Raw genomic sequence first — 15,191 nt, 5'->3', positions numbered from 1 at the left:
ATATATTTACTTATATACTTTTATCTATTTATGTATCTATCTACCTACCTACCTACCTACCTACCTAGTGGGTCCTCAAACTCTTAATACTTGTACCTCAGCTGGGATTACAGGCATGTACCACCACACTTGGCTTAGATAACTATTAAAAATATAGGAATAGTCTCTAGAGAACATAAAACACAAGACGCGTTCCTGCCAAAAGAGAAAAGTCTAACAGAAGTGGAAGGGAGTAGAACAGTGATTTAAAGCAGATAGCAAAAGCACACAGGTTCCCATTCTTTCTTCTCAAGTGGTGAAGGGAAAAAAGGCTTGCTTAAGAGTGCAGGAACAAGAGCTAGACCAGGGTAGGGGAGAGGAGCATGGAGCAAATGGCAAGGTAAACAATTGAGGCCTATGAGTGATCAAATAAAAATTTTTAAATAATTTAATATGTATATAGGAAAAAAGAATGAGACCCAAATTATAGAGATTGAACCTGTAGGGTAGGATTAGGGGAAACTTAAGAAATTACAAATTTATGTAATAGTTGATTTTAAAATAATTTTTAACAATTACACTTGAAAAAACTAAAAGCACCTTATAAATAACATTTGTCTACGGCATTTTAAAAATTGCTCTAAGGGCACTGGCAGAATAGCTCATTGTAGAGCACCTGCCTACCAAGTGTGAAGCCCTGAGTTCAAACACCAGTACCACCAAAAAAAAAAAAAAAAAATTGCTCTAAGAAATCTCATCTTTGCCTATGCAGTCTGTATGGTTTATTTGGGCTTAGCTTAAGAAGATATTTTTTACATGTTGAAAGATTTAGAAATGCATGTTCCCAGAAGCTGGATAAAGTTAAGAGAGACAATTATGAAAGCCAGATTCATCCAACCACAGAAGAATGTAAATACCAAGAATACCATCTTTGCAGACAGAAAGATGGTGGGTGTGACGGAAGCAAGACAGTTACCACGGAGAGCCAGCTGTGCTCCCATAAACACTGACCTCCTGAAAAGCTCTCTGCTTGCTCCCACACAAAGAACTTCAGACCTCGGACTTTGCCATCCACAATGAGAAACCACTTCAAACTTGGCAGGATGGTACAAATCAAAAGTGAAATACAAAGTGTTGGCAAGGATATGGCAAAATCTGAGCCCTTAGACACTGCTCGTGGGACGGTAAAGCGGCGCTGGGCCACAGCTTTGGAAAACAGCTTAATGGTTCCACAACAATTTACCACAAAGTTATCAATTCCACTATACAAGTCTGTCCACACTAAATCCTGCCCATGGGTCTTTATACCCACATTATTCCACACATCCACACAGTAGAAACGACTCAAATATCTATCAACAGATGAATAAACAAAATATCCACTCTGTGGACTATTATTCAGCCATGAAAAGGAACGAAGTGCTAATACTTGCTAAAACATGGACAAATCTTGAAGACACGCTAAGTGAAAGAAGCCAGAAACAAAAGACCACATATTGTATAGTTCCATTCACATGAAAGTCCAGCACAGGGAAATCTCTACAGAGAGAAGGTTGATTAACAGTTGGTGAAGGTTAAGGATAAGAGGTTTCTTTTCAAGGTGATGACAGTGTTCTACTGCTGCTGGGCATGGTGCTGCACACGTGTAAAACCAGCACTTTGGAGGCTAAGGTAGGAGGATCCAAAATTCAAGGCCAGCCTGGCCTACAGAGTAAGTCTCAAAAACAAAAATAAAGTTTTAAAATTGACTGTGGTGGTGGCTGCATTTATATGTAATGATTCTAAAATACACTAGATTTTACGCTTAAAAGGTTTAATTGTTAGGGTATATGAATTTAATTTCAATAAAGTTGATTTAAAAGCAGGGTACTGGTGGCTCATGCCTGTAATCCTAGCTACTCAGGAGGCAAAGGTCAGGAAGATTGTGATTCAAAGCCAACCTGGGCAAAGAGTTTGCGAGCCAAAATCTTGAAAAAACCCATCACAAAAAAGAGCTGGTGGAGTGACTCAAGGTGTAGGACCTGAGTTCAAACCCCAATACTGCCATAAATAAATAAGTAACTTAAAGCCATTTAAAAAACTGTACTAAACTAGTTTACTTTTTTTTTTTTTTTTTTGGTGATACTGCGGTTTGAACTCAGGGCCTCACACTTGCTAGGTAGGCACTACCACCTGAATCACTCTGCCAGCCCTACTTCACATTTTTTGATCATGTGGGAAATACAGTACCTCCATCGTGTCTGGGAGGACGAAGTCTTCTGCTTGCTGCAATGACACATGCAAGCTGTGCTTCCCCTGGAGGCTGTCATTGTCTTTCTGTAGTCTCACAAGCTCTTCTGAAACCTGTTCCCGGGACTGCATCAGCACTGCCTGGAAGAGAAACATGCTAATCACGGCCAGAAAGGTAAATCAAGTCTGGTGACAGCTAGGCCAGAGAAAAACAAGGTCAGACAAAAAGACATTTTGTGCATAAAACAGTTCTGCAAGATTTGTAGCAGAGAGTCTCAGAACTTTGTGATTTGCAGTCTTTATATATATTCAACAATAGGCATGAGGCAAGCCTGTGAAGCCAAGCTCCACTATTTCTTTCTTTTTTTTTTTTTTGGTGGTACTAGGGATTGAACCTAGGGCCTTGTGCATGCTAGGCAAACATTTAATCACTGAGCTACATCCCCAGCCCATTCTCCACTATTTCTACTAAGGGCTCAAAAACAAGAATCTACCCCTGGCCCCTGGTCTACAATGGAAGTGGCCACCAACTCTATACCAAATAGAACATCAACTACAAGATGTCCTCATGGCATGCATCCAGCAGGAGTGTGGAGAAGCAAAAAGGCAGCGTCTTTGTCTTAAACTGAGGCATGCTCCTATTTCTTCTACTTGCTGTGAGTAAAACAATTTTAGGTATTTCATATTAACATATATCCATGTAAGTTACTCTACCTAATTTGCCCACAACCTAAAATTCTATGAAGTATTTTATTTCTGCTCATTTTTAATATTAAGTCATGAGCTGTAATAGTACATATGCATAAATGTCAATTACTCATTCTTTCAGCATTTATTTGGTAACTAAACTCTACAGTTGCTTATTTACCGACCATGAGGAATAGAGAGACGAGAGAGAGAGAGAGAGAGAGAGAGAGAGAGAGAGAGAGAGAGAGAGAAAGGAGAAGAGAGCTTAAAAGGTTAAATTGTTGGGGTATATGAATTTACTCTCAATAAAGTTGATTTTAAAAAAAGACCTTAAAGCCAGGCACCAGTGGCTCATGCCTGAAATCCTAGCTACTCAGGAGGATTCCAGTTTGAAGCAAGCCTACGCAAACAGTTCGCAAGACCCTATCTTGAAAAACCCCATCACAAAAAAGGGCTGGTGGAGTGGTCAAGGTGTAGCCCGAGCTCAAACCTCAGCACCAAAAAAAAAAAAGGAAAGAAAAAAGAAGTTAAGACAAAAGGCCTGGTGGAGTAGCTTAAGTGGTAGAGCACTTGCCTAGCAAGCACAAGGCCCTGGGTTTAATCCCCAATTACTAAAAAAAATGTCAGCCAGGTGGTTAATGTTTATAATCCTAACTATTTATAATCCTAGCTACTAAGGAGGCTGAGATCAGGAGGACCGTGGTTTAAGGCCAGCCCAGGCAAGGAGTTTGAAAGACCCCCATCTCAAGCAATAGCTGGGCACAATGGTAAAAAACTATCATCCCAAGCTACACAGGATGCTGAGATCAAGAGGACTGCAGTTCCAGGACAGCCCACGTAAAAAATTTGCAAGACCCCATATCAACAGAAAAAAATCTAAGCAACAGCTGGAAGCCTAATACAGGAGGATTGCAGTCCTGAGGGTCGCGGTCCTGGTCAGCCTATGCAAACACTAAGACCCTATCTCCAAAATAACTAAAGCAAAAAAGATTGAAGGTGTGGCTCAAGCAGTTGAAGCCCTAAATTCAAAGCCCAGTATCACAAAGAAAAAAACACTTTGTAATATTTTTTAAAAAGTTGATGGAGCTGGACATGGAGGTACATACCTGTAATCCCAGCACTAGAGAGGCTGTGGCAAGAGGATCAAGAGTTCAACACCAGCCTGGGCTACATAGCAAAACTGTCTCTTAAAAAAAATAAAGGTGGTGATTCTGTTGTTTAAAGGAGACTAAAGCAACACAACAAATGCAGGTTGGTTCCTCAGTCAAAAAATAAAAATTATAACCACCACTAAAAGATAGCAGGAAGTTTTGGGACAATTGGTTAAATTTCAAGGAGGTAATAAATGCACTGCGGTCATACGGAACAGTATGTTTGTTTTGGGCAGATACATATTAAGATATTGAGTGTCATGATAGCTACAATTAATCCAAATAGTTCAAAACACAGGTACAGACACATAATATACTCCATGGCGACACATGGGACAAAGTGCACTAATGTGGCAAAGCAACAGCAGAATCCAAGCAGAGGTTCTATTCACAACAGTTAAGAGCTGGAAGCAAGCCAAATGCCTTCAGCAGCAAATGAATGGATATAGAAAACATGTCCTACACCTGCAATGGAATGTTAGTCAGCTTTAAAAAGGAAGGAAATTCTGACACATGATGTATTATGGCTTAACTGTGAAGAGACTATGGCTAAGTGAAATAAAACAGTTCATAAAATGAAAAAAAAAGTTGATTTCATAAACTTCTCTGCAAGAGTGAAAATCTTCAAAATAATTAAGCTAGGGGAAAATGTGAACATTCCCAACCCCTATCACAGTCATTCTTCTGCAGAGGCCTAACACATTTGAGTTTCTCCTTCTCAACTTAAAAACCTTTCTTAGTAATTTTGACAAAATAATAAAGTCTTAGATTTCACAAGACCTCAGTCAACCTTAAATTCAAACAATTCTGCAATATTTCCTGCAACACATTGATTTTAAGTAGAATCAACTTGAAAAGTGTTTGCAAAGGCAGATGGGTTTTTAAAGACAACAAGAGGAAAAAAGATACAAGGGAACACCTCCACCATCTTTGTCAGCATTTTATTATTTCTTGTTCTCTACTTAGAGAAACAATGTGAACTTTCTGGTGGAAGATCAGGAAGGGAGGCTTTCCAACAGATCAGTTCAAAGGCCATTCCTATCAAAACAGACCCTGGCCACTCCACCTGAAGCTTGCTTTGTCTTAGAGCTGTAACCCTGAAACAACTGGGTCAGAGGTAGCACTGCATGGTCATCCCAGCAGGAATAATTCTCCTGTAATTTACCCAGGACCATCAGTTGGATGCAGGGCTCCAACTCTGAGAAAAAGGATGAAGGTTAATGCAGACGAACTAGTGAGGAGGGAGGCCTACACCTAGAAACCAGTTTGCAGAGGCCCCTGCCAGTCTTTGTTCAGGAAGCTCCCTGCCTCCACCTCTCTCAGACTGAGAACTTCTGGAAAGGCCCTCTGTCTACAAGGAGAAATTAATGAGGTTATTCTAAGCAAACGAGCTGTCTAGGAAAAGCACACTGACTATTTAAAAGCTGAGCCAGCTAGCTCTCTTGAGAGCTTGTATTTTGAACTGAATATTAAATGTTGGTCCACAGTTTATCCTGTTCAGGTTTCCCAAAAGAAATAAATTAGTTAAAGATGAGATTTTTTTTGTTTGTTTGGGTAGGGGGGCAGGAGGTCAGATAAAAAAGGAACAATGTCTATAGTATTTTGTCCACCACTAATGTTCTATAAGCCCTGGAAAATGTAACAACAGTAACCACTTTGAACAGGGTGATAAAGTCACATCAAAAGATAATTTCAAGACAGAACAAAAAAGAATAAATATGTAATATGTATTTTAAGAAGTAGACTCACCATCTGCTCTTGAACATCTCTCTTTGCTTGGGAAAAGCCTTGTTGTAATTCTTCAAGTAAGACCTCAGATGCTTGGGCTCTCAGGACAAGTGTAGAGATCTTATCAAAAACGCATACATGGAAAATACAGTTAGCAAGTTAATCATTCTAAAACTAACCCTGCCATCTCATTACTCCATGTCCAGAAGTGATGTTTTACTAGTCCACAGGACCCACTTGTCTCTCGTTCAACAGATAGGTGCACAGTTGCTGTGTGCCAAGCATCAACCTTTCAGGTAACCCAAAGCATTACCAAAGCCTAAAGCCAGTGCTACAATATACCAACACACCATTTGGTGTCTAGACAGACAAGAACCCAGTTTAAGGGACTTAAAAAAAAAAAATCAATAAAAAAATTAGGACCCTATCCACTTTAAGTACACATTTGAAAGGACAAAGGATAAATGTGAACTGGTTACAACTAAGATGGGTACTGAAAGGCAAACCATAAACCATTAACCTCACTGAGCTCCAAGCTCCTTTTAGCTAGTTTTAATGTTCCTCAGGAGGGGATTATTTAAAAACTGATGACTCACACATAAAAATTATAAACAGAAATAATTCTGTCTAGATATTTTTAAATGAAGAGTTAGCATTCTCCTTTTTAATTTTTATTAGCATGTATTAATTGTACAGAGATTTCATTGTGCTATAATGTACTTAGATCAATTTACCCATTACTCTTCCTTATTGTCCCACTCCCCAATTTTAAAACAATTTTAACAGGTTTCATTATTCTATTTGTGTGTGTCCGGGGCGGGGGGGGGGGGGGGGGGGACTGGGTTTTGAACTCAGAACCTCATACTTCCCAGGCAACTACTCTACCACTTGAGCTACTCCACCAGCCCTTTATTTTGTGGTGGGTTTTTTCAAGATAGGGTCTTGCAAACTGGCTTCAAACTGCAATCCTCCTGATCTCTGCTTCCTGAGAAGCTAGGTTTACAGGTGTGAACCACCAGCCCCCAGCTCAATATTCTGTTTTTAATACATACACATGAAGTACTTTGATCATATTTACCCCCCTTCACTCTTCTGCTTCTAATCATAGATTATTTGCTGTTAACCAACCTACTGAGAATTAGAAAAGCTGTATAAAAATATATCTCCTTAAAGGCATTGAAGAACTAACACAGCAGAAAGGATGTGGAGAGCCACAGACCAGGCTGAGAACATGTGGAAAATGGAACACAGCATCTGAAATAGCCCCCTAGAAGTACCTGCTAATTCAAGAGAAAGAGATGTAACAGTGAGAGGCTGAGCAGGCCATTTGAGAGCCCAGAACAGGGTGGCAAAATTGAAGAGCTGTGGACCCACCAAGCTAAGGAACCATGGGTAAACATACTGTACTTTGGGTTGGGTCACCAAAGGGCCATACCCTCAGGGAAGGGAACAATTTTAAGTAATCCACCCTTCATAACTTTATATGACCTCAATCCCTGTAACTGGATTAAAGTGATTCACAATTGTATGTACCAGTAGTTGCCTGCCTCTCATAAGGAAAATACCACTATCCTAGGCTTTATATTATTTCCATTATTCTTTTACACACAATGTGCAGCCTCAAATACAAATACACAAGGAAATATATAGGCAATACAAACAGGTCTATGATGACTCCAGATGAGAGTTATTAGATACCTGACCTATCCAAAGGTTAAAAGACAAAATTTGGAATCAGCAAAGAACTAGAAATAATGAAGAATAACTAAATGGGGCTGAGGGCGTGGTTCAAATGTCTGCTCAGCAAGTGCAAAGCCCTGAGTTTGAACCCTAGTATCACAAAAAAAAAAAAAGGAAGTAATGAACTGAAAAAAATCAATCACCTAAATTAAAAATTTAATGGATAAGTTCATACATAAGATCCATTTGAAAAAAAAAGAGTAAGATAAAAAGACAGATTTGAAGAAAATAAGGGATAAAATGATGGAAAATACAGAAAAGGCACATAGATGCAATGATATCTAATGCGTATACATATTTGAAGAAATAATGTCCAATGGAAATATTTAGCAGGGCTAAAATAAACCTATACAACAACCTCATCATTTTACTCACAATTCCTAGATATCTTCAAGAGAAATGAGTTCACATGTGTACCAAAAGGCATACACAAGAATGTTCACAGAACTCTTACCACAGTCACAAGCTAGAAACAACAAAATTTCTCAACTGTAGTTTGGCTTTAAGAGGATATTTGAACATTAAAAATAACTGTTAATCAAGTGGTAGAGCACCTGCCTAGCAAGTGTGAAGCCCTTAGTTCAAATCTCAGTACCAAAAAAAAAAAATACACGGAACAATACAGATGAGTTTCAGAAACATAGTAATAATCAAATAGACTAGAAACAAAAGGCTACAAACATACTGTATGATTCCATTTTGTATGAAGTTCTGTGTTACAACAGTGGTCACTTCTGGGGAGAAGGTTGAGTGGTGGGGAAAAGCAAGGTGGTCTAGGATATTGGCTACCATTCTTGTGCTTGATTTCAATGGTGGTTATACAGATGTTAGGTCTGGTATGTCTGGTATAGCTGTGTATGTTCGGGTTTTTCTGTATATTTTATGCTTCAAAATTGTTTAAAGAAAATAATGCTTATGTTTCTTGCCAGTGAGTTTCCTGCATACCAGAAAAACATAACCAATAAAAATAAAACAGGTGAGGAGAACGAGAGCACCCTGTTACTCACTAAATATTTCAAAAACAACTTTTTACAACTATAAAACAAGTAGCACAGAAAGATCAGTAAGAGAGCTTTTTACTTAAGAGAAAATAAAACTGCCAAATCTTCAGGGCAAAAAAAAAAACATGACTATATTTTTTGAACTTTTAAATTTAACTTAAACTCCTAGTCATCCCTTATAGGTCATATTAAACTCACATTTACCTGATGACTAGAGTTCTCAGCACTCTGCTTGATGAAGTCTTCTAGCTCTTGTTTATCTTTCATGGTCTTCTCTAGCTGGTCATTAGCTTGCCTTAGCATCACCTGTAGTTTTTTCACCTATATAATTTTAAAAGTCAATTAGAAGGAAGAAGTAGAGAGAGAGAGAGAGAGAGTGTGTGTGTGTGTGTGTGTGTGTTACCACTGAGGATTAAACCTAGGGCCTCCTACATGCTAGGCAAGCGCCCTACCACTGAGCATCCCAGTTCAGAATTCTTTTATAAATTAAAAAGTAAAAAACAACACCAGAATCTTTTTAAAACTTTTCAAAAAAATATTAGATTTGTCAGTTCAGAAAGGAATGAGATGAATGACTTTAAGACAACTGTGAGGAGCTTTACAGCTAGCAAATCATTTTTCACATACATGATCTCATTTGAACACTGCTTCTCTATTGGGCCTCTATGTTGTAGTATGGCCTCCCTAGCTCTTTTTTATCCTCTGCTTCTGGTCTACAATCCACATGAACACCATAGCTGTTACAAAAGTGAATATACTGGGCTGGTGGAGTGGGTGAAGTAGTAGAGTGCCTGCCTAGCAAACATGAGGCCCTGAGTTCAAACCCCAGTGCTGCTTTAAAAAAAATGACTATAATAATTTTCCTACCTTAGAGCCCCAAATGCTTCTCAAAGTCATCAGAGTTAAATTTAAACCCCTCCAACTATCACCCATCCTCAGTCTCCTGGTCTTTGTAACTTCCCCTTCTGTTTTTTTTTACAACTCACTCCCCTCTCCACACCCCTGACCCAGCCACATGAACTAGTCACACTTCTTAGAACACATCATTCTCTTTCATAACTTGATTCTTTTGTATATTTTCCCTCTTTGAACACCCTTTCTTCTTCCCCATTTCTTTTCCTAACCAAACTTTCCTAAAGAGCCTTTGTATCCAGGCTCTAAAATAAACTTAGCTCAAGTATTGCCTTTTCTGAGTCCACAGTTTAGCTGGATGCTCTCCTGTAGTTCCAAGTGTACATCTTTAGGAACAAACTAGATTCAACTGATGTTATGGTTTGCAATAATGAAAGCTCCTATGGGCAATAACTGTCCTCTAGCTATATCTGAACTGCTAGGACCTAGCAAAATGCCAGGCACAGATAAGGCATGAGTAAAAGTCTATGGAAATGACTAATGAATTCAAGATAGTCTGTCTGTTTTCCCGCCACACTAATCAGAAGCCAACTATATTAGTTTTGCAAGTAACTTTAGAAATTTACCTTTAAACTATGTATAAAAACTGTAGATATGGAGGAACTCAGTGTCGATTACATTTGAAAGTATTAGAGGATTATTCTAACCTACTTAAAGTTCTTTTGAAGACTAAGGCACTAATCTTCAAAACAACCAAAGCATAATTGGGAAACAGAAGGAAAAAAATGATCTTTTCCTACCATATGCTTTCTCAAGTCCAGTCTTATGAGAATCTACATTACTTTCTAAATATTACCAATGTACCTATTATTCAACACCGTATTCAGGAAAGTACTTAAGATTTGTCAATCTTAGCATACAAAATCTATCAAAGCTCAATTTCTGTGACCTTGTAAACTAAGATTAATCAATTCAACAGGTTTATGACAAGTAGATAATAAGCAATGAAGACTCCAAATTCTGATTAGTATGACATTCAGTTAAGTTTTTATTCTGTCAGAGGCAATAGTCAGTATCTTATCTCCCTAATCTCTGTATCAGAAAGTACTTTCCATGTGGATGAGGTCACGATGACATCATGTTGAGGCTCTGGGTAGAAAGGGTAGGAAGAAGTGAGGCAGCAGTCCTCTGGGAACTGAAAGGACCCGTGTGGTACCAGCATATTAATGAAGCACGGGAACACAAGGCAAGTCCCCTTGGTTCCCACTGGAAATGTAGCTGCCAGATTATTTCATAATTTAACAGACAGATATGCTTCATAAGGCAAATGGGAGGAGAAGACAATTCTGCATCTCCACTGAAAATTACAACAGCTCACCAATTTGGCAAATCCTAATGAAACTCACCTGGTCTCTTGTTTCAGCCTCCTGAATCTGAATTCCTTGTAGCTGTTTTTCATAATTGGAACACATATCACAGCGTCTACCAAGTTTATTTCCAGCATTATGTACCTGAAAGGCACCAAAATTACCTCTTATCAGGCAGAACAAAATAATTCTACATCACACACTTGAGGAACACATGCATAATCTTACCAATGTTACTCAATGTGTAGCATGAAATGAACAATTTCTCCAGGGACTTATGGAAAGAAGTTAGAATACAGGATCAGATTCTAAAAAGTTATAATGTCCAGTACAAGTGGTGATAGGAAACAAGGGTCACAAAACATCACATTTAAGGAAAACACAAACTCAGCAAAAATACTGCATTTGACGAAAACACAAAGCCAGCAAAAAGGTGCTACACCATGTCACTCACAATTTAAATCAATATTACCTAACCAGTGAGAAGGGAAACAGCAAAAGCAGTGTCAATTCAGCATTTACTAACTCCAATTATACAATAGGCATGAAACTATTAAATAGCACCTTCTTCTATACTTTTTGCATGAGAGAAAGTAGAACAGCCTCTTTGAGGCTTAATAGGCTGCTCCACTTACTGACAAAATGCTTCTTTAAAGAGTAGCCCTGAGTGAGGGAAAAGCACTGGAAATCAGAAAAGCTAGATGCTAACCCAGACTTTGCTACCAGGTATGAGGAACACTTGAGCAATGTTTGATGTTCTGAGCCAGTTTCCTTATCTGTAAACTGGGAATAATCATGCCCTAATTGCCTCATTGTGGCCATAAAGGTCAAAGAGATGAGGTCTGTACAAGGGCTTTGTAATCTCTAAAGCATTATGCAAATACATATTTTAAGTTCTTATCTCCTAATCTTCTGAGTTTGCACATACTCTGAGAAGGAAAATTACCCTCGTTAAAGGTTACCTTGTCTCCTGTATTTTCCACCCTCTCTTAAACCCACTCTCTGCAGCAATTGCTGATAAGCATTTGCATTTCACAACTGTAAAGGAAAGATGAATGAGTGTGAATCCTGGAATACACTGAGCTTTTAGAACACTACAAACAATGCAAATTTGGGCCGATCTAAATTGCTCCAACTTCAGTGTGACTTCAGGTGGAGAGGCTTCCTTCTCTGACATAATCACATGGAAGAGACAAAGCAAACTATATGTAACAAGGGGGTAGATAGTATGTGTTAACACTTACTTCTTGGAAACATGTGCCTTCATGGACTCCACAGACTATCTACTGAATGAATAATGAACCCCAGACCTACCTAGTGTGAGAGTGGAAGAAGCCCAAAATAACTCACCTCTTTCTGCAGGAGGTTCCATTCTGTCTCACTGACTAAGCGGTAACCACTGGGGGACACATATGCACTCTCCATACCCTGGGTGACACTGGAAAGGAGAGATGCCGTCTCTTCTTGTTCTGGTGTCATTGCCTTGATTGCTCTTTCCTGATCTTTGGTTAACATAAACCCACTTGGCATCTGTAGTGACCCAAGGGATGCCGTATCAAAGTTCTCAGACACTGAATCTGCTCCCACAAGTGGTCCAAATTCCGACTCATCCAGGTTTCCAGCAGATTTTGCTTTGTAGTTATAGCCTAAAGCTTTGGATTGCAATGAGCCCGAGGTTCCCAAGCTATCTGTAGACTGTGCTCTCCTGAGTCCATCTTTAAACATGTCATTGTCCGTTTTACTGAATGGATCTCCAGATGGTAACAATAAGTCTGCATCTAAGGAATGCACTGAACCATGGGTGCTGTCTAAATGCTCCTGAAATGTGAAAATACATATATTGCTAAGTTAGGCAATTCTCTTTATCTACAAAGAGAAAAACTACCACATATTACATGTATTTTGCTACATGTTACACATGATAATCATTAATATACTGCCTTCACATAACCATTGAACATTTATTGATTGTCTTCTACATGCTGGGCACTAAACCAGGTACACAGGATGCATATGTGAACAAGAAGCAAACTGACCTCAAGATACACAGTTTCATGAAAAAGATAAACAAATAAACAAGCTGTTATAATAGTACATTTAATAAAATGATAGGCTAGAGCTATAAACTGCATGTTTTGGGAGCCCAAAGAGAGGAATTAAACCTAGACATGAGGAGTTGGAACAGGTCATCTGTAATTCAGTGTTGAGTAGGTTTAGCGTGAGGTGCCTGCTGAATACACAAAGTAGAGACATCCACCTGACAGAAGGACATGGAGTGTTTAGATAGAGACTTCAGAGTAACCATTGTATAAAGGTAACTAAAGGAAGAGCAGCAAATCACCTAAAATGAGTGTGTAGGATACAGAGAGGAAGGTCAATGTGAGTGAGAAACACCAACATTCAGAGGATGGGCAGAGGAAGAAGTAGCCAGAGTAGGAGAAAGGAAAGGAAGAGAGCATGGTATTCTGGAATCAAATCTTAAGCAAATTATAACCAACACGTTAAATGTAAGACACTGAATGAAAGAAGCCAGAAGCAGGTCACAATAGTACACGATTCTATCTATAAAAACTGTTCAGAATAGATAAATCCATAAAGACATAAAGCACTCAGTTACTGCCAAAGGACAGGAGAGGAGGGAAGTGACACTTTAACTGGGTATAGGACTCTTCTTTGGGGGTGAAGAAAATGTTTTCAAACCAGACAAAAGTGGTGGTTGTATAACACTGTATGCATACTGAATGCCACTAAACTGTAAACTCTAAACTGCTAAATTTATACTGTATGAATTTCATCTTAATTTTTAAGACAAATGGGGTACAAGATATTACCAAAAGAAAAAACCCAGACCAGTAGTACCACTATTGCATAGCTACTGGAGAATTAAGAAAAACAAGGAAAAGGACTTGGCGGAGTGGTTCAAGTGGTAGAGTGGTAGAGTGCCTGCCTAGCAAGCATGAGACCCTGAGTTCAAACCCCAGTGCCACCAAAAAACAAACAGAACAAAAACAAGGAAAGATTGATAAGTTTTTCTTAAAACTATATTTATCCAGTTTAAATGAGTACTCTAAGATAATATTCTACTTTTTGTTGTTAAATGCCCTTTCTTTTATGGGGCCACTAAAGGAGATTGTAGAATACAGTTCTTGGGGCTTTGTTTTAAATGCTTTTAAAATATTCTTACTTGGTATAATAAGCAGTTGAGGTCTGGGGCATGACTCAAATGGCAGAATGCCAGCCTCACAAGCAAGGCACTGGGTTCAACCTCCAGCATCACACACACACACACACACACACACACACACACACACACACACACACACATATACACAAATGTTGACATCTTTAGCTGAGAACATAAACCTAATCTATATGCTAATGATGGCAAAGGTCCCAAATAGATAATCTCATAAAAAACTGGAATAAGATTCCATTCTGTTACTTTACAACAATAAAAATAAATAAATAAAACAAAGAACAAAACCAACTGGTATTCCATGTAGTGCTACTGGACACAGAAGATGGCAGAGGACAAAGGGAGAAAGATTGAGAAGACCATTTTAAAGATACCATACTACCATCTTGGTAACAGTGGGACAAACATATACTTCCAGGGGAGGAGTAAATTGTTACGTGTTCTTTCTGAAATATGATTCAACAATATGTCTTAATATCTTAAAAATGTTTACACCCTTGAATTTGGCAGTTCTTTTCCTAAAAACTTATACTAAGAAAATAATCAGGTATCTCCGTAGTGTTTTTTTTAACAAGGAAAAATATAGCAGCTTTATACCACTATTTAATGAAAAATTTTATAGTAGTAAAAAGCAGAACTAATGTGATAATCTACTTTCATAATGCTTTGTTTTGTTTTGTGGTGCTGGGGACAGAACCCAGAGACTTAAGCATGCCAGCCAAGTGCTCTACCACTGAGTTACATCCCCACCTATGTTTTTTTAATTTCTAGACTAAATGATGTTTTAGCATCTTGGAGGCCTTTCAGGGTAGAGAGTGACTATGCCTACCAAAGCTAGATGAAGCCTAGTGATACTAACTCACCTGCCCATGAATGTGCCTTTCATGTGTAAAACAACCAATCTTGAAGCCATACCTCCAACCACCTCCTTTATCTAGCTTATACACCAAGCCACTATTTCCCCTGCCCTAAATCATCCCAGGAACAGGTAGGTACCAAATAACTAAAGAGAGTCCCTCTTTCCCAAAGACTGCCAGAACTATTCCAACTAGTCAATCCTAAGCTGCTCCCCCTGCTCGGACTTGCTTTTCCCAAAGAAACCACAACAACATTGTGGTCCATGCTCTCCCCTCGCTCCTTCTACCTCCAGACTAGCTTCATGCTTCCCCATGTAACCCTGCAAGGGGGAATCATGAGTAGGGGATGCAGCTCAGTAAGGTAGCACTTGTCCAGTACCTACTAGGCCTTAAATTCAATCCCT

At 38.8% G+C, this 15,191-nt stretch overlaps 1 protein-coding gene across 6 annotated transcripts in view; it reads right to left on the bottom strand.

Moving 5' to 3' along the window:
• The window catches only part of Rabep1 (rabaptin, RAB GTPase binding effector protein 1), a 127,297-nt gene that overhangs the window by 30,205 nt on the left and 81,901 nt on the right, over positions 1-15,191 (bottom strand). For 4 of the 6 annotated variants that reach the window (XR_012438774.1, XR_002212700.2, XM_020168244.2 and 1 more), the window contains 5 exons: positions 12,085-12,552; positions 10,774-10,878; positions 8,714-8,836; positions 5,796-5,894; positions 2,209-2,349 (listed from right to left, as the gene is read on the bottom strand). Coding sequence is in view for 4 of the 6 variants with exons in the window: in XM_020168244.2 (XP_020023833.1) it covers positions 2,209-2,349; positions 5,796-5,894; positions 8,714-8,836; positions 10,774-10,878; positions 12,085-12,552 (936 nt within the window). In the remaining 2 variants the exon portion in view is untranslated. The remainder of the gene's footprint in view (positions 1-2,208; positions 2,350-5,795; positions 5,895-8,713; positions 8,837-10,773; positions 10,879-12,084; positions 12,553-15,191) is intronic. The other 2 variants (XM_020168245.2, XM_074047112.1) reach the window with 2 other exon arrangements.

Source organism: Castor canadensis, chromosome 11, assembly GCF_047511655.1.
Source record: "Castor canadensis chromosome 11, mCasCan1.hap1v2, whole genome shotgun sequence".
Taxonomy (NCBI): domain Eukaryota; kingdom Metazoa; phylum Chordata; class Mammalia; order Rodentia; family Castoridae; genus Castor; species Castor canadensis.
The sequence above is the reverse complement of the archived record's forward strand: the minus strand, read 5'-3'. Positions and strand labels throughout refer to the sequence as shown.